General features: G+C 40.1%; 1 protein-coding gene and 1 long non-coding RNA gene across 2 annotated transcripts in view; one reads left to right on the forward strand and one right to left on the reverse strand.

The window, feature by feature from the left end:
* Positions 1 to 3,371, reverse strand: part of znf292b (zinc finger protein 292b) — a 37,522-nt gene extending 34,151 nt beyond the window's left edge. The window contains exon 1 of the mRNA XM_079642399.1: positions 3,167 to 3,371. Coding sequence (XP_079498525.1) covers positions 3,167 to 3,331 — 165 coding nt within the window. The 5' untranslated portion in view covers positions 3,332 to 3,371. The remainder of the gene's footprint in view (positions 1 to 3,166) is intronic.
* Positions 1 to 26,232, forward strand: part of LOC307016869 — a 305,672-nt gene that overhangs the window by 151,090 nt on the left and 128,350 nt on the right. The gene's annotated exons all lie outside the window — the stretch shown is intronic.

Here is a 26,232-nt window from a genome sequence, read left to right on the forward strand (position 1 = left end):
AAGCAGGTAGTCCTATCATTAGCTAGAACTAGCTAGATCTGATCGATATGGACATAAACGCGAGTAAAGTCTAATCTGACGGGAGAGAGAGATCAGCTACTGCTGACGAGTCGACACGCAGCTCTGCATGATCACATGCAACGGTGAGCGGAACAAAACACACTTCAGGTTAGAATATCACACGCAGCTATTTTAATAACCTCTCAAACTACCGTAACTAGTTAGATATGTTTAGTTTTACTGTCGGGTCACTCATTACTGATCCGCAAGCTGCATGATACTGACGGGCTGTCAGGGTCAGGCCGTCAGCGCTCCGTTTATTATTCCCGTATTATTGCAAATTACTGTACACTTTTGAATAGTTAATCTGCAATCATTCTTTTGTTTAATATCGAATCATATCAATTGGTTTTAAAGCTCAATAAATAACAAAGAAGACCTTTGACCGGCACTAAATATTCTAACGGGAACTCTGCTACAAATCAAACGTTTGGCAACACTTTGGATTTTTCAAGAAAGACGGTCAACTTGAAAAATTGATCGCAAATTGTAAACGATGCCTTGCTGCTTTAAAGTACACAAGTAGTACGAGGAACTTAGCGACGCACATAAAGAGGCGACATGGGGTCTGCGGCTGAAAAGAAAAACCTGAAAGCTAGACATATGAGTTAAATCACTCAGTGAGGTGTTCTGTCGGAGAGAGTGGTGTTTAGTTTACAGCAGACTGTGACTGCCAATAATAGTTTAAATGTCTTCCTTACAGTAAGCAGTTATGAAAGAGCTGTTTGTGAAAGGTTATTTGTATTCTTTATTGTTCATATAGAAACCACTGCTTTCTGCTCACTGGTGAGTTAGCCTATGGATGAGTGTTAAGCACATCAGGCACAAAATTGTTTAACTGTGAGGTGTTATACAATTGTACTCTGGAGTTTTTTAAAGTAAAAAAGGTAAAAAAAAGAAACAGCATGACGGGATGTGCAGTACTAGTAGAGAGAACCAAATATGTAAAGCAATTTTTTGTTAATTTATGATTTGCTACATATAAGGAATAAAATTAAAATCCTGTGTCGTACCATATTGAAGTATCATTATTTTTGCATCGTGTTGAATCGCGTCGCCCCGAATCGCATAATGTTGAATCAAATCATATCGAAATGTATCGCAACAGGGGTAAATCATATCGTATTGCATGGTGTTTCAAATGTATCGTTAATGTATCGTAGGCAACGTATCGAGATGCACATCGCATCGGCCTCAGTGATGGAAATGCACATCCCTAGTGGAAGCCGTAGTGCTGTCAGCCTTCCATCTGTGCACAAACTTATCTCGTGCCCTCATTGGTCATGTGCGCGTTCGTGTGTGTTGGAGGAGGGGCTCTGTAAGGAAGTGGAAGATTTTTTCCGGTTGTGTATTTTCAAATTCTAGCGCACTCGAGCTGGTTTCTCCAAAATTACATACCCCACCTTTAATTATAAAAGTAAGAACTATCTGGGCTGTTAGACCCCATTGTTTCATTAAACAGTAATGTCAGCATGTTTCTGGGTCCCATCTCTGTCAAACACAGACATAAATCAAATGGATTAGACTAAAAGCAAGTGGTTTACCTGAAGTCATGATAAGAGATTTCCTGAGTCTGTCCCAGATGCCAATGTAGGGGTGGGAGGTATTTACATATTGGAGCGAACCATAGAGGAACAGTTTTTGTTAATGTAATATTTAGGTTACATTCAATAACAAGATTCAATTTTACATTGGTACCCTGTCAATAAAAAACAAACTATTTTATTATTTGATATTCATTGTATCACCCGAGAAGGTAGCATGCAGCTGTTGAAACAGTCACCTGGTTTGCATCCTCCAGTCAAATGCGTGTTATTGTTTAATAAATATTTGGAAAAATAAATGTATTGTAGATAAATAAAAAAGGTAATTATACTAACGCCCAAGAATAATTATTTATGTGTAATGATAAAACTGTATCAAAGATATATTTGTTTAAATAGTAATTCATTCAGGAAACCTCTGGTCCATCTTTCCCCTCAGGTCCTGTAAATAGAAACATTTGAACAGAATAATTTGGAAAGCCGTCCTGTGCAACCCTCAAAAAAGGCGACTTTACATGACCCTACTACAATTTTTTTTTCTTCAAACATGTCTTCTGTTGAATAAATAATAGTTTTGTAGACTACATATTTGGATGTCTCCTCAACAATCTCACATTGTAGTCTGTTACTCTCAATGGACATATTCCAACCCAGGTTTGTCAGTGGAGATGTTTGGTGCAGATCCGCCCTCTGTGCTGTCATAGGATCACACAATAAGCTACACACATCTCTGACATTGAATTGTGCAAATGACAACTTGCAGGAATCAAAGCAGACTGGATTTGATTTAGGTGCAATTGTTTTGGTATACAACAACGGTGGTATACGGCGTGCACTTTCTGCAAAAGCGTACGTGCTGTTAGGCACGTATACACCAAAACAATACTCTATTTTCCTCTGAAGTTATTATCAAATTCGCTACATTTAGTGTAAGGTAGTAAAAGTTGTGTTTACAACAAATTACGGGGCGCTGGCTTCAACAGTGGCAATAACAAAGCAAGACCAATTAAATCTGTTCACCCGAGAGCTAGAGGACCAGCAACATTATGCTCTCGTGCACGCGCATGTTGCTAAACATACAAGCTAACGTTTGCTATCTGCAGGCTATCTGTTTTGGCTGATAACTGGGAATAGTTAACGCTATCACCCTGAGCCAAGCGTGCCAACGGGGTAGTATTGGTTTGATGGAATCAATCTATGACAGACTTATATAGTTTTATAGACATGTTACTAGATTTAGAGGCGACAACATTACAGCTACCAATCCTTTAGTTACCTCCTGCAGATATAGCTCTGAGCTAGCGTGTGCTAGTAGCTTATTTAGCGTAGCTTGCCATATCAGCAGGCAGAATACGTTTTATCTGTTTAACCTTATAGATTGGTCAAAGTTTTATAATTTCTTGTACAACGATTAACCAAAGTGTACCCACTGCACAATGTTTTACTCTGTGACCGTAGAAAACATCTCCCTGGAATTATCCACACGTAACGTTACCTTTATTCTAAAATGCTAACTGCTATGTTGTTGGCTAACGTTGAGTATGAGAGGGGAAATATCTTACCGTACAAAACTCTTGGCAAAACTCAGAAGACGTTTGGGTTGAGGAATCTCCACTGTCTCTAACCACGACTTCTTTCAGTGCTTGCAACCGTTGTCTGAGTTCCCCAATCGTTTCACTGACACAATTCTCAGGACTATGGTCCTGCTCGGCCTCCTCGTCCGCCATCTTCACACCCAGCTCCAGCGCGTAGCACTAGAGCGTCACTACGTTTACGTGGTGACGCAATGTTGACTAGAGAGGTCACATCCGGATTAGTTAAGAAAATGAAAAAAATGACTTGGCTGTATACTTCTACTACACACTGTGGATTATGTATGTGTAAATTAATATGTGTTATTTACTCTGACATCCTACTTGCTCTACTAGTTAATTGTTGTTGCCTTCACAACCGTTACAGAGAAGCAGTCATTAGCAATGCAAATATTAGATCTCAGGCACCCTTTAACACTGCTTATGAATTATGTATGAAGAAAGATAAGGGAGCAAAAATAAATAACAATCTAAGATGTAAAATATTGGAACTAATTATTATTATTTTAACTATAATCAATATATCTATATGTGTCTGTCTGTGTGTGTGTCTGTAGCCTACTGTATGTATAGTATGTATGTATGTATGTATGTATGTATGTATGTATGTATGTATGTATGTATGTATGTATGTATGTATGTATGTAGTGTGTGCAGGGCCGGGCATAGGCAGTATATGCGAATGCTAAGGGCGCATCAACCTATAGGGGCCGCCACATTTTTTTGAAAATAATGGTTTTATTCTGCAATTATCGGTTTTAATTTTGTATTTGTGTTCATTTTAAAATAAATCAAACTCCCAAAAAACGTATACAGCTTCTGTGTGCTTTTATGAACATAAACTTTATGGCCCATTTCCACCGCAGGCCTCGCTCGCCCCCTCTCGGCCTCGCTCGGTTTGGTTAGGCCTTATTAGGCCCGGCTCACTTTAATGCTGTGCTTCCATTACAGTTTAGGAGTTGGGGCAGTATAACTATAGTAACGCAGTGTTGGCGGAGCCGTGACATAATCTTCAATGAGCACCCCAGAAAAAAAAACATCAGCCGTTAGCTGTTTGCACTCAAGCTCCTCATATCTGTTCAGAAACTAGACAAAAATTAAATAACTACAAACCACTGACTGTCTGTGTCATGGCGAATACAGTCGCTGGTTTATTTATGTCTGTATAGGCCGTTGTGAGTGTGGACGGTCGGAGAATATAGCCTATATTGCGTTAGCTTAGCCGATCTCCATTTAGACAACAAATCAAATCAAGCTTTATTTATATAGCACATTTTTAAACGATTTTTGGTTGAGCCAAAGTGCTGTACATATAATAAAAATACCCTACAGTAAAGACACTTTACAGCAAATACAACAGCACAGTTTGTGCAGAATATCAGTATGAGAAAACGACACCCTCTGTCCTTAGACCCTCACATCGTACAATGAAAAACCTCCGGAGAAAAACCCACAGTTTAAAGGGGAAAATGGGAGAAAACCTCAGGGAGAGCAACAGAGGAGGGATCCCTCTCCCAGGACGGACAGACGTGCAATAGATGCCATGTGTAAATCGAAGAGATAATACATTTTACAGCGTAGGTAGACCAAATGTTTGGAAGTGTCTATAATAAGAAGATCACACATTTTAAAAGGTTTTTCGCCTGCCGTCTGTCTGCAGACTTGTCAAAGCATTAATTCATGGTTTTTACTAACCGGTATCAGTATCTTGTTACTTCAGCATCATTTTGAAACGTGTATTACAATTAAATCATGGTCAAATATGTTCATCTTGTTGTAGTTGTAGCCCCCTTGACAGCGATTCTCTCTCTAGTTTAGCAAACTCAGCCCGAGTCCTGTTTGTTGGCCTCGATAGAACCACGATTTAGTCGGACCAGAAAAAAGGTGAAAAAGTAGCCCCGGGCCAAAACTAGGCCAAGTGGAAGCCCAACCAAAAACGGGCCCCGCACGGCTCGGCACGCTTAAAGCGAGCTCCACGCTGCAGTGGAAACGCGCCATTATTAGAGAGCTCTCTCCTGAAAGACTGAGCGGCTCTGATAACCTCAGCTCTGTGAGGTAAAGGCACACCTTTATATGATCATTATAGTACAAAAATAAGAGAATAGATGAAAAACAGGTATAAAATACTATATGATAGTAAAAAAAGTCGTTATTAATAAACAAGAATACAGTTTGAAAAGGGAGTGATTTGTAAAATATCCATAAAGAAAAAGAAAATCTGCTTACAGTTCTGTTTCATATGGGTGTTGAGATGTATCCACAGATCTCCTAATGTTGCTCTAAAAGTGCACCAGATTGATGCTTTTAACTTCAATATTTAAAAAAAAGTGTGTGTGTATGTATGTATGTATGTATGTATGTATGTATGTATGTATGTATGTCCAACCCAGTCTCACGGCATTTCGTGTTATGGTCACGACATTGAATCTATTGATTCGTTCACCAACACAATTTTCCCCTTTTTTTTGTTGTCTGTGAGGGAAAGACATGGGGCTCAGAGCCTCAAAATACTGAAATCTGTATTTTTAAAAATCTTTTTTTCCTTCTAATTTGTTATTATTTTCTAAATAACACACTGTTATTTACTCAACAATAACACACAATTATCCTTGTTTTTATTTATTTGTTTAATTCCATAATCTCTGGCTTTTTTGGCGTCCGTCAGGAACTGAATTTCAAAATAAAAATAACCGGAAACAGACGTAGGGACATTTCGAGTGGCGAAGTCACGCCCATCTTCCAGTCCATGGGACCTTATTTCGGAAAAATAAAGTATTGAAGTCAATGGAGAGAGAAAACGTATCTTTCGATCCCGTTTGAATTGTGCCATGAATTACACATATGATGTTTGTCAATCTTAAAAAATAATTTCTATGTCCAAAAAGTCACTGTTTGTCGTAAAACTGTTGAAATATAAGACTATGAAAAATACGCAACTAGAAAGACTACAACTCCCAGTGTCGCGTAAGTGCAGGGCCGTGGGAAGTAGGGGTGCTGAGGGTGCTGCAGCACCCCCTGGTGGAGGACAGGGGATCTGCACTTCCACGAGATATAATAAAAAAAAACGAATTTTCAGCCTTGATGTAACAACATTCATAATTAAGTAAAGATAACACCCTTTTCCCCGGTTACATTTTCCATTTGCCCTGTACGATAGGCGCTGTGAGTGATGAAGTGGGGGATGTTGGCTTAGCAGGCGCCCGCAGCTCACAGCCAAAGTGAGAGAGATAGAGAGAGGGGATACCCCGGTACCGGCGGGGATTGTTGTTAGCTTCTGCTGCGCTAACGGATATAAGAAGCTGTTTCTACAATAATGTGGAGGGAGAGTCCTCTCCTGTCAGACTGAGAGGCTCAGTGAGGTAAAGGACTCTGAGGGCTTAGATAGTTCACTTTAGTCGAAGTTATCTCAGTGGGTCTCAAACGTTTTGATCACAATTTATGTAAACAAATATTTCCAAGGCACACCTTTATAATTATTAGGATAAATAAAAACAGATTTGAAATCATTCCAATGTATACTATAGGACAGTAAACCAAAAATATCGTTTAAAACTGGAGAGATTTTAAAATATAAATAAATAAATAAATGTTAACTTGTAAAATAAGATATGAATGAACAACACAAATAAAATAAGTTACATGTATTTGTTATTGGCTATGGTAGGTTATTGGAAATGTTCACATACCTGCTTATTTGATTGATAAAATGCAAACCGATCTTTTTCATATGGGTGTTTAGAGTTGTACCCCCTAGATCAGTCTCTAATTGGGCGCTCAAAGTGCACCAAATTGAAGCATTTTACTTTAAAATGTTTTAAAAATCTTCCCGGGGGGGTACCCCTGGACCCCCCTAGAGGATGTGAAGTCCACCCCTCCAATTAAAACATGTTATAATATATAATACATTTGAAGCCTTGTTATATAAGCTGTCCAACATGTCAATATATTTCTCTTTTTGCAGTGTAGTGGTCTTTTGTAGAGGTTTTTCATTGCCAGCTAAAATATTACCTTATAGGGCAGCACATTGGTCAGAACCAGCCCTGGTGTCATCCCCACAGCACCCCCCATTTGAAACATGTTCCCACGGCTATGCGTAAGTGATGTCACCATTGTTTTCCTCAACAAAGAGATAGCTAAGATCAGCGCCATAGAGATATAATCTATCTCTATGGCGCTGGCTAAGATAAGATAACTTTAACAAGATGCCTGTGTGCTTAGTACCAGGTTGTTATCATACCAGATCGTTCTTTCGCTTGCCGTCTGATGAAAGGACCAGGAGTGGCTGGATCAAGTTAGCTACCTAGCTAGTACCTAGCACGTTAGTTAGCATTACAGCCTTGTCATTTTTATTAGCCTTATTTAATATGAAGTAACATTAAGTAACCCAAGATGTTAAACAGTAAGAGTAGTAGTCATATTTTGTGAACCCTTTGAAGAGTACTGTCACCAGTGTGATCATTCTATAATACACAATTTAAGCCCGGGGGAGAAATGCTAACGCTAACGCTAGCATCGACGATCACCAATCTTTTCGACTTCATGCTATCTGCACAAATAGGCTAGTCACAATGGCCCCAACATTTTTGAGATACCCCTCCCGGAGTTAGGACAAAACACAACTTACTTTTTCCTCATCTCTAAGGCCTCCCATACATGGAATGGATTGTTGTATACAAATATTTTACTGCAAAAGTGGTGAAATTGATATATAAAGTTAGACACCCCAAACTAAAAATAAAGGCTGGCCGCCTGGGGGTTGAGGCATAACAACTCATGTAGATTTACAATGGAAGGTCTGATAGGTTTAAAACTTGGCATACCTGAGCTCAGGACATCCCTCTGCATTATAGAAAAGACTGAATGTCAATATCTTAATGTAAATTGGAGATACAGTCATTTGAACACATACCTACAAAAGGCGGAAATGTATCTATGAAGAATGATCTCTTTACTTTGTAGTGATCCTGACATGGATTGCCATAGCAACACACACAAGGGCCTGTTGAAAAGGTGTGGTTCTACTGAATCCAGCAATAGCAATTGTGTAAAGGTAGCTTACATACTCATCGAGTTATGTCACTAAACGTTTATGATGTCTTTATACACTGTTATGCGCAACTGCAGCCAAAATGTGCCAGGGACTAGAAGGTGAGACACAGAGACAAGGAAATAGGTTTTTGGATTAACAAACTTTAGTATTCAAATTAAATGTTCTTATCTAAACTAAGCTAGTGGGGAGCCGGGGGATACATGCATATAAACACATCTCTATCACTCATCCACATTGTCATCAAAAACAACATGGCTCACATTTGGGCAGTCAGAGCAAGAGCAAAACTCTGTGCAAGTCAAGCCTACTGAAAGACATTGGCATTTGCTGCTATCATTGCACTTTCCGTCCTTACAGTATAGGTGGGTGATGTCTCTGACTTCTTTAGGTGCAGGTTCTTTGACGAACATAACTGGTTCAATAGACCCATCTTCTCTGAGCCTCCACCCTCTACCAACTGGGTTCCAGAGATGAGGCTTGGCCACATGGCTGTGACACCACACTGCGGTCTGGTACATAGCTCTTAATACATGTTGCTGGAAGGCATCTTCTGTTGGGGGTAGATTTGCAGCTGATGAATCTGTTGTAGATGCTAGTGTGTACCTCAGCTCATCCAAGGTGGTGCAAGGACGGCCATCCTCCCTTTTCTTTTGGCCATACAGAAGGAGGGCATACTTTCTTGCCACAGGAATAGCCTCCTCCAGACTTCCAGAAAGTCCAAAACTCGCCATCTCATTTAAGTCACTCAGATGGGTCTTAAGTCTTGTAAACACAGTAGCCTTCCCAATTCTGTACAAGCTGCTTGTGGTATCACAACCTGTGAGGGCGTGGCATGCAGGTATACATGCACAAAATGCTGCACCAAGCTTCTTTGCGATGGGACAGACTGGGACAAACCTCTCCCTTGGGCCATGTCCAGAACGTCGGTATCATCACATCTGATGACGACCCGAGAATGAGACTCTGCTAGATGTATTGCATGTAATACCAATCTGGTGTCAGCCTCCTCCTGGTCACTATACAGATCTGTCAAGTTGTCAACACCTGACTTGCTGACCACTTTAACCTCCTCACCATTTTCAAAGCCACCTGCCAAAATGACTGTGTTCTCTGAGGAGATTCTCTTGGGCCCTGTATTGGCTATATAGTTGCTTACAAAGCTGCATAAAGCAGCCTTGTTACCACTGACCTTGAGGTATTTCCTGTTGTTAGGAACTTTGGCTTTGCCTGTGATGACATGTGTAGATCTGCTTGCTTGGATGGTGCCTCTTCTTTGCCTTTCCAGGTCTTTGATTGAGTGTGGATGATCATACCTATCAAACACTAGAGCAACACAGTTGTTATTTTCCTTTTCCATTAGTGTTGTGATCTTCTTCCAGACACACTCACCCAGGTCATTGAATGTCTGAAAGCCTGAGTCAGGGAGACTCTGTAGAAGAGCCATGCCATCGATGATGTATGCAGATGGTTCAGCAACATTAGGCAACTGCTGTGTCTCTTCAACTACTGACTCCAATTCTTTAGCAAGGTCGGCTTTTGTTGTCTTTCTCATGCTTCCATCATCATAAAACAAAGCGGGGGGGACAGCAGCAAGTTTATGAGACATCACAGTCTCCATGGATACCTCTCTTTGCTTGGATACAGCAAGTAATCTTCGAAAGAGCACATCTGAGTCCATGTGAACCTTTCTAGTACTGACTCCACCTGATGTTTTCATGTCTTTGAAGGTTGCACACTGTTTTCTTTTCTCAGGATCCCAGAAACTCTTAGTTTTTTGGGATTTTGCCAGGCGTTGTTCAATAAAGATGGCATTCTGCTCAGCACCATCTTGGAGGAAACTTGACAGCTCTTTTGCAACTTTCTCAGATGCAACCTGACCACTTGCAATATTGATCAGTTCCTCAGGGATACTATCAAGGTCAAAGGGGTTCTGCTTCTGCTCCACAGCTTCCATTATCTTTTGTATGTCTCCCTCATCTCTGTCCATTCTAGAGGCTCCATGTTCTTTGTGTGCTTTTGGGCCCTTTGCATCAGTGTCACAAAGGTCTTTCATGGCATCCACGTATGCTGTGGTCACATGCCCTGTCAGGCTGTCATCAACCATCTTGTGAGAGCTGCCTTTCGCAATGTGAAGCCAACAACTCCACCCTGACTCTTGCCTTCTCGGTTGATGGTTTGCTCCAGTGCCTGATCAGTCGCCACACAGTTGAAGCTGTGATCCTCTGACTGGCGGACAAGAAATCCGCCTTCTTGCATGAATGCTTCTGGTTGTTCATGTTCAAGAGCTTTCATTTCTGCAACGTAGACCGGCATGTACTTGGCATAATTGGTTCTTTCAGCAGCTCTGAACCAAGGGATGATTTCACACATGCTATTCAGGTGAAGTTGAAAGTCTGCTTCACGTTCTGAACCTTAGCAACAGATCAGCACCCTTGAGGAACATTAACCAATATCCAAAAGTTGCTGATTGCTTAGCCCCTTCAACTATGAAAGTCTGGATAATGTTCTGGATCCCAGTAAGTTCCGTCTCCACCTCACCGATAAGCTGTTGAGCAGTGGCCTTGTCATTACCATGAAATGCATACTGTACATCTCGTAGGAGTTGCTCTTGTGCTCCAGTTATTGCACATTTGCCTTTCTTTTCAAGCCATGATTGCATGGCTTTCCAGAAGAGCCTGAACAGAGCCTCAGAGGCTAGCTTTATGCTCCTTATTCCTCTTGCCAGCTGCTTCCCCTGAAGCAACTGTCGGGCTGTGCCCTCTGCATACACGTCTGACTCAGTGAGTATGTCAAACAGTTCGCCATCAGCATAGAGCTTTCCAATGCTTGCATGGTAAGCCATTGTGATATGCATACCTCCTAGTCTCATTGTGATCTTCCCTTTTAAGAGCTCTGGTTTGTTCAATATCTGTTGCGCTTTGCTATAAATTGCAAGGTCTGCAGTCACAAGCACATGGTGTTGTCCCAGTTCTTCAGCTGTACAAGCTGTATCATAGCTGTATAGATGGTGGACAAATCTGAGGGCGATTCTCTTATGAAGGGCATGTATAGTACAGTGGCTACTGGACAAGGTGTGTCTGATGTGAAGGCATTGAATGCAGACCACGCAGGAATATGCGGTTGATTCTCGCTCTGGTTTCGGGCCAGCGTCCATACCAGGTCTCTGCCTTCTGCTGCTTTGGAGACTGCTGTGTTTATGTGTAGTATCTCAGGTTTGGGAAGTTCGGGCGGTTCTGGTCGCTTTGGAAGTTTGATATATCCAGTGGCGTTTCTTTATGTACAAAAGTGGTGGGGCACAGAAAACTTAGATGTCTATATATAAGCTTCTGCAGTGAGGTTCATGGCTGGTGAGGCACTGGCACTGACTCTTCAGGTTTACAAATATAATATTTTGACCTAAATCAAAATTATAATTAGTTAGTTAGACAGTGAGAGGGAGAGCATGATCGGGTTTTGTCCCACATGGCTCTAAACAGCTCAATAGGCACACACTGTAGACACTAATTAGAAGAACACAGACTAAAACAGCAATGTACAGACGAATCAGATGATTAAACATGATCTTAAAATATATTTTATTTATTTTTTTATTTGTTTTTTGCATTTTTTTGTAATCATTATTTTTAATACTTTCTGCTGACACTAGGTGGGGCTGTGCCCCTAATGACCAGTCGCCACTGGATATATCTGTAACCAGAAATAATAAGATACGCTTGTTATCAGATGCATTCAATATCAAATCAGAACACTAAACCTCACCAAGTATTCATATTGAACACCCCCACCAATTAATTTGTACTGTGACTATACACATGAAAACGGAATGAATACAAATTAAAATAATCCAAACATACCTGTGAAGTTTCTCTCCATTCAAGTCAGCTGTGTTCAAGGTTGAGAGAGACCTCTCTGGGACTCGTGCTAGACATTCATATGCAGTGGAGATATGGCCTCTTCGGTACACAACAGATGCCATAGCATGAGTTGTTTGCTTCCCGTCCAGAGTATCCTCATTCTGATCAAAGTTATCGATGGCTGCATCAACAATTCAATGTTCAGTGACTCCAGTGAGGCCAGTTGGGATGTAGACACCACTCTCTGTCCTTGATATCTGGTCTGCTGCCACAGATGTGAGGAACTGTCGAACCTCTGTATAGGAAACACAGTGCCCCATTGCACTGAGCTCATTGATGAGTGACTTACTGCCAAATTGATGATGAATCAAAATGGCAAGTCCCAGTGTGATTGGCGTATGGATGTGACGGCACTGTGCAATGAGATCATGGCAGATTGCAATGACACGCAGATTGTCCTTCAAAGCTGGTTCCTCATCACAGGTCTCACTATTTCTGTGAGCATTTGAATCAACACACCAGTTCACAAAGTCATAAGCATTGTTTGGTACATAGTTGCTGCAATGTAGACGTGATAGTCGATCACTGCTGACATATGATTTATGGTCATGGTCAACCTGCTCCATGCTCTTTCTCAATATGTCTTCAGCTCTATGTAGTATTTGCCTGTCAGAGAGACCTTGACTTTGCTGTTGTGTCTCACAGTCTGCTGTAGAAGCCGTTGTGTCTTCTGGCTTGTCTTCGAGTTGTACAGCTCTCATTGCCAATCCCATGGGCACACTTTCAGAGCATACCAAATCAGACTTTCCAGCTCGTTCTACAAATACCAGCCTGTGCTTGTAATGCAGTAAGAGCTTTTCCTTCAGTTTCCAGGAGCTGTGTTTAGTGTGTTGGACCGTCTCATCTTCTTCCTCAGACCTCAGTGTCTTCAGTATGTCATCAAACCTCCCAGCCAAGGAGTTGAGGGTCGTCACTTTCATTTCTTTTGAGAAAACAGTTTTGTCAATGAGTTCAGTGAGCTTAATAAAAGCTTTGTCATAGATACTGGTCTGCTGTTCTGATTCATTTTTTCGTCTGGCAGCTGCTATATTTAGTTTAGAGATATAGTGTTTAAGGCAGCTTCTAGGATATTTGGCATCATATGCAAAGAGATCCGGATATGAGAGCAGCCGAAGATGTACAACTTCATCAAGCCTTTCCGATGCTGCATGAAGGACCTTGTCTCGGGTACTCTTACCTGTACCAGTCATAATGGCTGTCAGAGGTTCTGGTCTTGATCTGGCCCTCCCACAAATGAAACTATCTCTTCGTATGTCAAACGATAATGTATCAACCCTACTCAGTCTTCTTGAAGAGACTGATGCAGGTATGCTCTCACTTTCCTGTATGCTCTCACTTTCCTGTCGGCTCCCAGACCGTAGTCGAGGAGGGCAGAAGCAACAAGCTTCAGGTTCAATAACCAACTTAAGCTTAAATGACTGGAGAGAGGCGAGCTCTTCTTGGGAGGCCGTTGCATTTATTTAGCTGTTCTTCTGTTTCACAAAATACATCACAGACCTCTGTTTTTCTGCTGCCTCGTTTCACTTCCAGAAACATACACGTTCCCTCACTGTCGCTCTACCATCCACAAACACACATGCACAAGCCACCCCCCCCCCTCTCTCTCTCTCTCTCTCTCTCTCTCTCTCTTAAAGGGACAGCGACCTCATCTCACTCTGCATGAACCTGATATCATAACATGTGTGCTCTGGAAAATCACAGAACGGACGATCGCCCTTCTTATTATGCCGTTTAAACCAATTGTTTAAATGTGTTTGTTAAATTCGGCATCATGTAAGTTGCGCTGACATGTCCACACACTGCTTCCCCGCAGCGAGGCTGATAGTTGACGAGCGTCAAGCTCCTCAACCTCCTCCCCTGTTGATAATTCTCGATCGTTGGCACGCTGATAAACTTTTTTTTTTTAAATGGCACTTCATATGAAAAAGGTTGCCGACCCCTGCTCTACATGATCGATGATATGATACCTTTATTTTAAACGAAAGTATATCATCTGTATATGGAGAGAGACTTTTATAAACATCGTCATCTCTCTGTTGAGCAACATTTATTATACGTTGGAGGCCTTCTGCTGTGGGATTTTTGACATATGGATCTTGTTTCTTCCCTTTTTCAAAATGTTTACCACAGATGATACAACGATTTGGATCCACTGTTTGTACATCACTCTCCATTCTGGTAAAATTGAAAAAAAAGAAAAAAAGATAGCCTTGAGAATTTGTACAGTATCTATGTTGTACTTAAACTGTTTTTGTTAGGCTCTATTTACAGTATTGTTACCAGTGATACTAATTAAGCCAGGAGAAACAGAGTCTATTGTGTGCTATTCGGTGCTTGGCCCCCTCCTGTTCATCCTTTACATGCTCCCCCTTGGCAAAATAATTCGTCGCCACAACTTTCAATTTCACTGCTACGCCGATGACATCCAACTTTATATCTGAACAAAAACCATCACCCCCACAACACACTCCACTCTCACCAACTGTCTCTCAGAAATAAAAGCATTGATGCGAACAAACTATCTCCAACTGAACAGTGCCAAATCAGACATCATCATCATCGGCCCCCCATCCCATATCAAAGACATCCAGAATTTCAACTTCACCATTGGCAGCCACACTCTATCTCCCCCCCCTTACATCTGCAACCTCGGAGTCATTTTCGACAGTCAGCTCAAATTCAACCACCACATAGATCGCATCACCAGGACCGCCTTTTTCCACCTCAAAAACATTGCTCGTCTCCGCCCATCACTCTCCTCCTCTGCTGCTGAAACCCTGATTCATGCATTCATCACTTCACGACTTGACTACTGCAATAGCATCCTCTATGGCAGGGGTTCCCAAAGTGGGGGTCGAGAGACCCCGAGTGGGGGTCGCGAGATGATTACAAAAAAAAAAGGAAAATTAAAAAAAAAAAAATTATAAAAAAGAATTGATAAAAAATTGATAACATTTTTTTAATTAAAAAAAATATATATATTATTAATATTAACGTTTGCATAGACATTTTCAGGGGCGGACTAGCCACCTGTATAATTTCCCCGCAACGAGGCTCCCCCTTTGACAATCCACTAGCGCAGTGTTTCTCAAACTTTTTCATACCAAGCACTACTTAACCAATAAAAAACACTCATGGACCACCTAACTCCACAAATATCCAAAAACAATAGGCCTGCTTACCCATTTCAACAGTATATAACAAATTACAGCCTAATAAAGAGAGCTTAACCTTCTCTATATCGCCTCGTTCACACATTAAATCAACAATACAAATACAACGACAGATTGTATAAGCATTTAGTTAAAATGCGATTTAAAATCCTCTCAGGTTTTACACCTCTTATTATGAAATGTAGACTACATTTATTATGTAGTATTATTTTAAACACGAGTTTATGTCCGAGCCAACAGACTCACAGATTGTTGGCTACTGAGAGATATGCAAAATACACCGCATGTAGTACGACACAAACCTCCGCTGTGGATTTTCAAAACAAAATACAATAAAACTATATGGTCGCAGGCCCAAGTTTAACTCTCTGAGGCCTGCATGGTCTGTCTACAAAACAAAAATAAAAAAACGTTTATGCAGCCCCAACAACAGCCTCTGATCATCAACAGACTTCATGCAATGCTTCATCAGATGCATATTGTTAGAAATTTAAAATCAATGTTTTGATGGTATAATGTAGTTTAAACATACTGTCAAGTTAAATGCTCTTTTATACTGAAAAACCAGAAATTCTTGTGCACAAGCAGTTAAGCTTTTATTCTGAAAATCCTTCATCTACGGTTAGCATTTAGCATGTGGCTAATATACGATTTCCTAAAGAGGTGAATTGAGTAGCGAAATGATGTGGTGTGGTGAAAACCGAAACCTACTGATTTAACACTACAACTATAGATGTCGAGATACTACCATGCCGAATATTAAATGAAAGTACAGTTTATTTGAATACACTATTGTTTACAGACGAGAGTAGCATGTGACAACATCTGGAATGACCGGAAACCAAACCAGCCGTGAAGCATTTTCTGTATGTTTTAGAGTATTGATTACAGCGTTTAGAATGTGTTACATGAAAAGTGATGAAAGAGAATATGAGGAGAAAAGGCGTGTTAAGCATATGTTGAAGGTGAAAAGTACCAATCCTCTGTTTAAATGCAACAACGGACATTAGAGGCGAGGCGAGCCGGCTGTTAACAATTGGTGACCCTGACGTGATCTCGTTTCACCGGGAGAGCAGTTGCAGTTTTCAAAGGCGCTTGAACAATGCTGGCAGACATACACTCGGGCCCATACAGAAAGGTAAAGAAGTACCTGTTTATTCAAAATCTTCAATAGATGACATAGTGAACAATAGGAGTGTGTGTCTGTCTGGTAAGTTGGACTCCTGAGAAAGACTGCCTAAATGTAAGTTAAAACAAGCCTAAATTGATAAACATTGGTATCCTACCACACGTGGCGTTGCTTTGTTACAGGTAGGGTGAGTTCAATTTCTTTTGTTCTATTTAACCCTGCATGCTATTCGTTTGTCTGTTATTACATGTCGGCCAGAGGCCAATCACTTAAATAGGTGTCTTTTGTTGCCTTTTAAGTTAACGTGAATGGTTTTAGGCCATTAAGCAGTCGGGACTGCTTGAGGCAAAGACACAGCCAAAGTTTGAAGCTAAGATTATTGGAGTGAGTGTTTTTTGTTAACAACAGTGTGAGGCTGTTTTAAAAAAGTCCTTTTTCAAGGAAAAGGCCTGAGGAGTTTGAAGCTTTCAGTGGTTGCTTTATTTCTGTTTTCAAAAAGACATTGCGTTGTGGATTACGACGACAAGTGCGACATTCGTGCGTTAGATAGACGATATTCTTCTGATTGTGTTTGAATAGCGTCCCATTTTGTCCCATAATAGCGTGTTTAAACAGAAGAGATGACCATACTGGCTCTTAAAGTCAAAACATTTACGTACATGGGTAGAGGGCTATGACGTAAGGGTATAGGGCCCATTTATCATTGTAAACTAAATAGAAATGTTATTTTAAACTACAGTGTTGTGTGTTGAATTTACTAGACAAAATATCACCCCACCATTATTTCAACTCCACTGTGAGAGCCACGAGGTGTTTTCTCAAATCCCTTTGTTCTTCAGGTCAAAGGTTGGAAAACCAGTTGCCATCTTGTCTTGACCTCATGTTCACAGTGAACCACACGGCAGTCGCCATTTCATGAAATGCTAATTGAAGTACTCTGTTTGCTTTAACAAACTGAGGCTAGGCATTCCATCTAGTAAAGAACCATACTTCTTGTTAGAGTTAGAACTATTGGAAGTACTTCTGCTGATAAAAGTGTATTAGCTGGTTTTGTGAATATTCTTGTTTTGCAAATGTGTTTTGGCGGTTATGTGCTGTGTTGTTTAACCATAGTGTAATGTTCTTTCTATTTTAAAGATATTTTTAAGGAAAATAAGTTTCTCCTTGTTAACAACAAGTCAGTTTTGCAACAGCTATTCCCTAGCGGATTAAGCTGGAAATTAAAATAGCGCACTGTGGTGGTAGTACAGAATTATTACACAAATAAAAGAAACACCATAACATTGTGAAGTATAATTTTAAGTGTTATAAATAAACACATGCTTGATCGCCAAGATAGAATTGCAAGTGGTTTCTAATTATAAGAGGAGAAACTTTACATAATACTTTTTCAAACACCAATTTATTGAAGCTAACACAAGTAGTGACATTAGCATAATTTCATACATTTCGGTATGCACTGTACACAGGAGATTTGGATTTGAACCATATTCATATTTCAAAGTCAAAACCATACACGGTACAACTATATTTCAACATTTCATATTTAAATTTTGCATATTTTTATATATTAATTAACTTTATTAATATTTTACCCAAAACTTAAAAAAAAAAAAAAAAAAAACCTTGAGCAAAAAAAAAAGAAAAAAAAGAAAAAGATTTAAAGTTCGGACGAACAGCAACGAAGGTGCTAGTCAGAAGATTAGTGCTTCATCTTTGATAAGTTAATCAATAATTAGAGAACATGTCACCAAAACAAACTAAGTTGAGACTAGACGCAGGGCCACGCTCAACAGCAGATATCAAGGGAAGGATAAAAATCAGATCAGATGCTATAACAGTTCCAAATCTTAGACAAAAGACATGGAACCACATGGAGAAACTGTTGGAACAATGGCAAACGAGAGGACTGTATCAAGCTGATGATCAACCAGCACCAACGAAAGCCCATAGAAAAGCAGTAATTGACCATGAAAATTGAGAATACCTGCGAGAACAACAAGCATGGATCAAAGCCGGACAACCCCCTTGGTATGGACCTGCTAAAAGCGCTATAAACAGAGCTGAAAAAAAAATCTAGAGTTACAAGTCTGGTACTCCATCTAAAATATGTCAGCCAAGAATCAATGAACAGCATGTGGCTCAAGGAGCAGAGCTCACAGCAAAGGAAGATAAGAAAGAAAAGACAGAAGAAGCTCCAGTAATCCAACCTTCAAAGCTCCTTCCAAGCCTGACAGATGCGCCTCCTCCCTACATGACAGAAGAATACAGTTTCTTTCAACCCCCAATACAAGCTCCAACTCTAGGTGTTTTAGGAGGAGTATTGGAGTTGGACGGTCTCCCCACAGCTACACGTGTCAAAGACTTGGAGTATGAGGTAAGACTCCTATCTGGTGAGCTCAACAGAAGATTGGAAGAACTAGGCAGAAGAATGGAAGAGGAGCTCAACAGAAAGATGGAAGAACTCAGCAAAAGTATGGAAGCACAACTCAAGAGAAGAGAAGGCGAAGGTACTCCAGACACCACAACCGTAACTGAAGCTGGAAGACTCAAGAACTGCTCAACACTCACGCTACCGGTGATAGCGGCTGGAGAAGGAGGATTGAAATACCAATCATGGAGTCACAGAGACATGGAAGCATTAGCGGCAAAACTACCTCCACTTACACAAGAAGGTCAGAAGTGGGTGAATGATCTGGAGAAATACACAGTCCAAGACCACCTTTGCTTGGGAGACATGAGGGCACTGCTTGGACGGATAGAAGGAAGACTAGAGGCAAGAGCAGTGGATTCCAAGGCCAAATGCACCAACTCTCCAGATTACATTTTCTTCAACAAAGTCAGGTCGAGGTATTGGGCTGCCATTCGTCAAATCTACCCAACAACACGGAGTTTACATGCCCTCAACAGCCTGAGAAAAGAACCGGGGGAAGACTTGTATGCCTTCCTGAAGAGATGTGAAGGAGTGTGGGAGGACTGCACTGGAGAACGACATGACGTTTCACCGTCTGTCGTAATGCTGTGGAAGAACGCGGTCATTAACGCCCTTCCCCAATCAGTGCAGGCAAGCCTGGGAGATGTGGTGGCATTAGACGCTATACCCATTGAAGAATGGAGACAACATCTCATTTACCACGATATGAAATACCAAGCAACCCAGAGGGGAAAAGACGAAGAAATTAAAACATTACAACTAAGACTCGTGAAGATACAAATGGCTGAGAAAGATACCGAAGCTAATAAAAACAAGAAAGCGGCAAGGCAAATGGCAGCTACATCAGAGAAAGCAGTGCAGATTCCTCCAACAATTCAAGCTCAGGAAGAACCAGAGAATGCAGGGCAGACATCTCAAACAGTTGAATCTCAGATAGTGCCCGAGAATCAGATGGAGAACCAACAACCAGGAGGTTTCCGAGGAGGCAGAGGCAGAGGAAAAGTTATCCGGTTCGAGGGATGCTACATATGCAATCAGCTGGGCCATTGGGCTAGAGATTGTCCAGAACAACAAATGAAATACCCACCACATGCAGCAAACAACGGCCCACCATGCAGTTTCCATGATGACGACGGAGGCAGGGGGTCCCAGAGATGTCAAAGACGTACAGGATTTCCAAACATGAACCAAATGCCACAGACAGCCTGGTATCAACCACAACAATGAGGAAGCTTAGAGGACCAGACCATCAGGTGATGCATCTTCCGCACTAGAGTATTTTGAAATCCAGCTACATAGAGCCACATATGTCACCACAGGAGGGAGAGGTTGAATGTTATTTAAAAGATAGTGAGTAGAATATTGCATTTAAACATAGAGCATCCACAGATTAGAAGTAGTAGAGTAGAACATTTAGCAGACTATTTTTGTAATTATGAGAAGGAAAATACATTACGAGTGATGTTGTTCCCCCACACAGAAAACTATTGTGTCCACACAACTAGTGAGGTCAAGAAGACGGGCTTCCACCCAAAATATGCAAGGGGCGGCGATACACCTGACGTGAAGCTGTCCAGACCTGAAAACAGAAACTCGATTCTGCTATGGTGAAGTCTGGCTACAAAGGGAGGTGTTCCAATAGGGTCGCTTGTCTCAAACCAGTGAAGAAGTCAACAAGAACCCAGCTGAACTAGAGAGTGACTGTTAGCGGGAGAACTGTGACGGAGCGACAGAGACTGGCCCAACATTTTCCAGCCAGTACATAGATAGACCCCGTCAGAAGACCGGGGCTGTGTTTAAAGGGGAACTTCATTTATTCTTAGCCAAAAGTGCAGTTTTTAATCAAACAATTATGTGATTTATGGAGTCAGATTACATTTTTCTCATAAACACAATTTTATAATCGGTCTGAAGTATCTGTTTTAAGGCATGAGCCGCAGATTAAATAACATAACATTGATTAAGAGCTTGGATGAAGAAGTTGTAGGGTTTTTACAACAGTTTCAAGAATCAGTCTTTATTTATTTATTCTTGAGTAACTTTACTGATTTATAGTGTAGTGCGTAAGGCAATATCTCATTTGAGTGAGGGGCACCAGCCCTTCATGCAGGTCACTCTCTGTGAGAATAGTTCATATTTTCCATCCAGTTTGGAGAAAGATTATTTTATCATATGTTAGTTCAGCAGTGTCAACCAATCCTCTAATCCTAGAATTATTGAGACGCATTAGCGACACCAGGGGTATTGTTTTTCGCAGCAACGATGATGCATAATACCATGACAAAAGCCATTATTGAAACAAGTAAACTATTTTTTGTGCTAATGGCTGATTTTTTAGTGAATATGCATTTATACCATCAGAAAACCATAAATCATACGATATTTTTGTACCCCTTGTGGGTACACGGAGAAATTATATTTATTTAAAGCAACGTTGTGGGTTTTACATGTCCTGTTCATAATAGGGTAATCATTGTAATATTAATTGAGCATTTTATGCTCAAAGGAGGGAGTGTCATGATTATACAGATATGTTGATTTCAGTGACGTTGTAGTTAATAAATAATAACATGTAGTCAACAATAGGTCTCATAACAACAAGAGGTATGCCGAAGCTTGGGCCTTCTCCAAGGAGGGAGTGGTCCAGTTTTAGATATTAGACAAATAGAAGTGGATGACTATGTCAGAACTCTGAGTAATATTATGCAAGTTTTTCTACACAGGCTAGGAAAACTACAGAGATACCAGACGAGACACCAGAAGAGACTCCTGTTCGGCCAGGTGATTGGGTGAGGGTGAAAGTTCACAAAAGACAGTGGGCTCATCCCCGGTGGACGGAAGCGTGAAAAGTTGTAACAAACTTCACATGCGCTCCGGTTTAAAGGTAAAGAAAAAGGAGCAAATTGACACCACCTCACACATTGTCACCCTTCACTGGCAACTTCCAGAACATTATTGGGAGTAAGGACTGATTTGGCAGAGCTGGAACAAAACAATAAATAGAAATAAGATAAAGATAGAAACAGCTAGAAAGACAAATTGTCTATAGATTTTTATAGATTGTACATTAATGTGAAAACCAATTTTTTGTTTTACATCTGAAAAAGAATCAAATTTTTGGTATATGTTATTTTTGTACTCATTATTTAAATTCTGTAACGGACACAACCAGGGATAAAATAGAGATGATGAAAAGAAGAAAGCCAAACCAATTGTGGGGTCCCCTAGGGATAAGAGGCAGAATAGCATTGTTGATTGTGCTCATTACACTTGGCACCTTTCTGGTTGGAAGGGGAGTACAATATCAAGTAAAACATGGAACCATTAGTTCACTCATAGAGGATGCCCACATCACTAACAAGACTCCAGCTGTGTTTCAGAGACTTTCACTTATCCCCAGAGCCAAAAGATCAGCTGAGCAACAAGAGGAGGAGTAAGAAATACTCGTTCCCAAAGGTGAGGCGGTTATAATCAAGATGATTCACCCCCTTATATGCAGTTCTTGTATCAAATGATGAGATGGGTTTAAGTGATCGGGATATGTAAGTGATGGGGATTAACAGATTAGGGGAATCTCTAAATACACTGGATCCATGTTTTAGTCTGTAGCAAAAACACCCCCTGTTAAGTTTATGAACAACCGACCGGTGACCTGAGCAAAATTATTGAAAATGATTACAGTTGAAACAGGCTACTAACCCACAAGTACAGCTTTGTACGTACAAACTCTATGAACAAAATTTCCCAGCAGATAGTGGCGACATTGCAGATATGTCCAGTCACAAAAATTACTTATGTTCTAAATAACAGTGAGATTTAAAGTGATGGAGAAAATATGGAGACGTTCTTTTATAGTGTATGAAATATGTGGTGCTTGAAACATCTAGGTATTTAAATGTATGGAAGAAAGTGGTTTCCTGAAAGAGTTAATTGGATTAAACATGTTACAGTGGGTGAAAACAATGTTTAGGGATATGGTACACTTATTAGAAGACATTAACTGGGCTTAGATGACATTTAACATCAAAGAAAGATAGTATGGTTAGGAAAATAGAGTGGGAAAGATTGGATTTATTTTACCTCGGTGTGTTAGAATTAACTATCGATAATGCGTCCCGAGATCTCTCTCTCTCTATCTCTCTGCCTGTCAGAACGCTACGACCCCATCGTCCAAGCAGACAAAAGACCTCACCACGGAAGACTCCTCCTCCTCCATCGAACAGACAGAGAACCAGAGCTGAACCAACAACTCCAACACTGCATCCAGAACTATCTCCACCTGAGGCACCAAGAACCAAAACCAGGTGACATAAAAAGGCACACTCTCATCGGTCCCCCACAGGACATGAAGTTCCAAGCTGAGCCACAAGATTTGGGCACAAGAGCAGAGTGTGGGACATGAGAGCAGAATATGCCCTCCATGCAATAAAGTAGAGACTGTAAAGGAGGAGATGAAATGCAAAGCAGTTGGGCCACTCAAAAGAGTTACAGCGGAAGGATCTAAGAGCGGATGGACTGAGGAGAAGGTGGACGGAGGAGAGGGAAAGACGGAGGAGTTGGCATGGTCCGGCAGAACGTGAGGGGGTCGTGGCTTGACAACCAGAGGGGGAGAGAAGGAAAACGGGAGTGAGTGAGTTTACACATAAACACACTTATTCACCAACGAGAAATACGTAAAGAAAAATATTTATTAGCCATGAATTAATTAATTGGTGAATTTATAAAGAAAGAAAGAGGAAACTATTAAATGACCCTATAAACACACTGAGGGTAGAACATATTATTCAATCTTTTCATCATATGAACAAATTATTCTTTAAGAGTTTTTTATTCATGTGTGAATTTGGGGAAGATTTAATTTGTTACAGTATAGATCTACAGTTTAAAGGGATGGTTTTAGTAACCACTCTATAAAAGCAGACAAATCTTTATTTGTATGGAAAATGTTAAAGGTAGAGCTAGTACCAAGCCAAAGATAGTATTCAAATCTAAAGTATTGATTTCTCCATTGTAGCATGGTTATTACCTCAGGATAACTGTTAAGGAGGAAATAACATTTGTTTGTCGTCCAAGATGTAGAGTTTTAAAAAGACACTGGGCAAAGAGCGATAGCAAAGTTTAATTTTTTTAAAACTAATGTAGTTGGGAGTAATACATGCAGGGCCTTGGATCACTCATTGTGATGGTGCATATTTGTTACAACAAATATCGTTCAGGGAGAAGGGGTCGCTCAACCCACCCTGCAGATGTTTTAAATCTTACTTGCAGCTTCACAGGGAGCGCACGGCACCAGAGTATGAGTTTTAAAAGACACCATTTAATCAGGGATGACCTGACATTTAGAGATGTTATTTAAAGGAGAAACATATCTGCCATAAGTGTAAATTCCTGAATTAAACTACAAACCATTAATGAAATGACTTCTGTTTTTAAAATCCTTGTTAAAGGAGGAAGTAATTATCACATGCTCGGCACCCAAGGTTCCACACACTGTTAAAGGGGTTAGCATAGCTATTTAAGTAGACCAGAATTGAAAATAAATTAGTATAATGAGTAATTGATATTCCACGAGTTTTCACACCATTTCAGGGACTTGATCATTGCATTAGAACAGACCACCCAAAGTTACTGAGTAGGAACTTTTAAGTGATGAAATTCTACAACTGTTTTAACTGACCAAAATCTTCTCCCAGAAATGACTGTCTAGAATGCCGTACCCCAGTGTAGAACGCACAAGGGCCCCTTCTAGAGAACATATTACTTTCATACCTTAAATGGTATGAAAGGAGGGAGGGTACATTTCTCATGAGGAGACAGTTACAAATGTTTGCAGAACAAGACGACCAACCCCCGTATACAGATGTTGATGACAATGATGAGTTAGTTTAAATGATATGGATGTTCGGAGATGAGATTGATCAATGAATGTCCAGCCGATGTGATTCTTTAAATTATGAAATCATGTGAAGAAGTGAGCAAAATTAAAATGCTAAAATGGAGTGAATCCATTTCAATTTACTTCATACTATTCCAAGATAGTATATATTTATTATTCCAATTAATTTTACACTATTCTAAGATAGTCCATTTTATTTGACTTTATTATTTTATACTATTCTAATATGGTGGATCTCATGTTGTATAAATCATTGCTATTCTAAAATGGTTTGTTTCTTTTCACTTTGTAAAAACAAGTGCCTTAACACTGATCGTGGTATGAGAACGGTTTCTGTGAAAGGAGGGAGGAAGAAATGTTCTGATACCAAGCCATTGCTGCTATTTTGAAGAATGATATTGAATGCAAACACTAGAAGTTATACACAAGGGAAAACTTTTATGTTTGAGCACAGGCAAATAATTTATTTTGTATTTCTGTAAAGTTAAGCCTGTTGAACCATTCCATTTAGATTGCATGTTTGTAATATGAGATATGTACTATGCGAAGTTCAGATGAAGAACTCATTGATTTCAGTATTATACACACCTTTTAGGTGTGTAAGGAGGGACTGTTAGAAATTTAAAATCAATGTTTTGATGTTATAATGTAGTTTAAACATACTGTCAAGTTAAATGCCCTTTTATACTGAAAAACCAGAAATTATTGTGCACAAGCAGTTAAGCTTTTATTCTGAAAATCCTTCATCCACGGTTAGCATTTAGCATGTGGCTAATATACGATTTCCTAAAGAGGTGAATTGAGTAGCAAAATGACTTGGTGTGGTGAAAACCGAAACCTACTGATTTAACACTACAACTATAGATGTCGAGATACTACCATGCTGAATATTAAATGAAACTACAGTTTATTTGAATACACTATTGTTTACAGACGAGGGTAGCATGTGACAACATCCGGAATGACCGGAAACCAAACCAGCCGTGAAGCATTTTCTGTATGTTTTAGAGCAGGGGTGCCCACACTTTTTTGGCTGGTGAGCTACTTTTGAAATGACCAGCTAACCGAGGTCTACCAACCAAAAATAAAAACCCAAATTGCAAGGGTTGCTGAATAACACGTTTTATTTTTACATGGGATAACTACAATAGGGCTGCAACAAACGACTAATTGGATTATCGATTAATCTATAGATTAATGAAACGATTAATCGACTATTCGGACTACTACTGTGTGCCTTGCACAATTTCTCAAACGCTCTTATTTAGCCATCAACTTTTAGATTTAGTTTGAGGTTGTTTTAGGCATGTGGAAACTAACAATGAAGACAATAAAGATGAATACTTGATTCAAAAATACATATATTATTAAATTAACTTAACAAATTGTGAACAAAATTAACATTGCTTTTTATTTGAATTAAATAAATAATATTTCACA

The sequence above is a fragment of the Notothenia rossii genome (genome assembly GCF_949606895.1).
Source record: "Notothenia rossii genome assembly, chromosome: 8".
NCBI classification, from domain to species: Eukaryota; Metazoa; Chordata; class Actinopteri; order Perciformes; family Nototheniidae; genus Notothenia; species Notothenia rossii.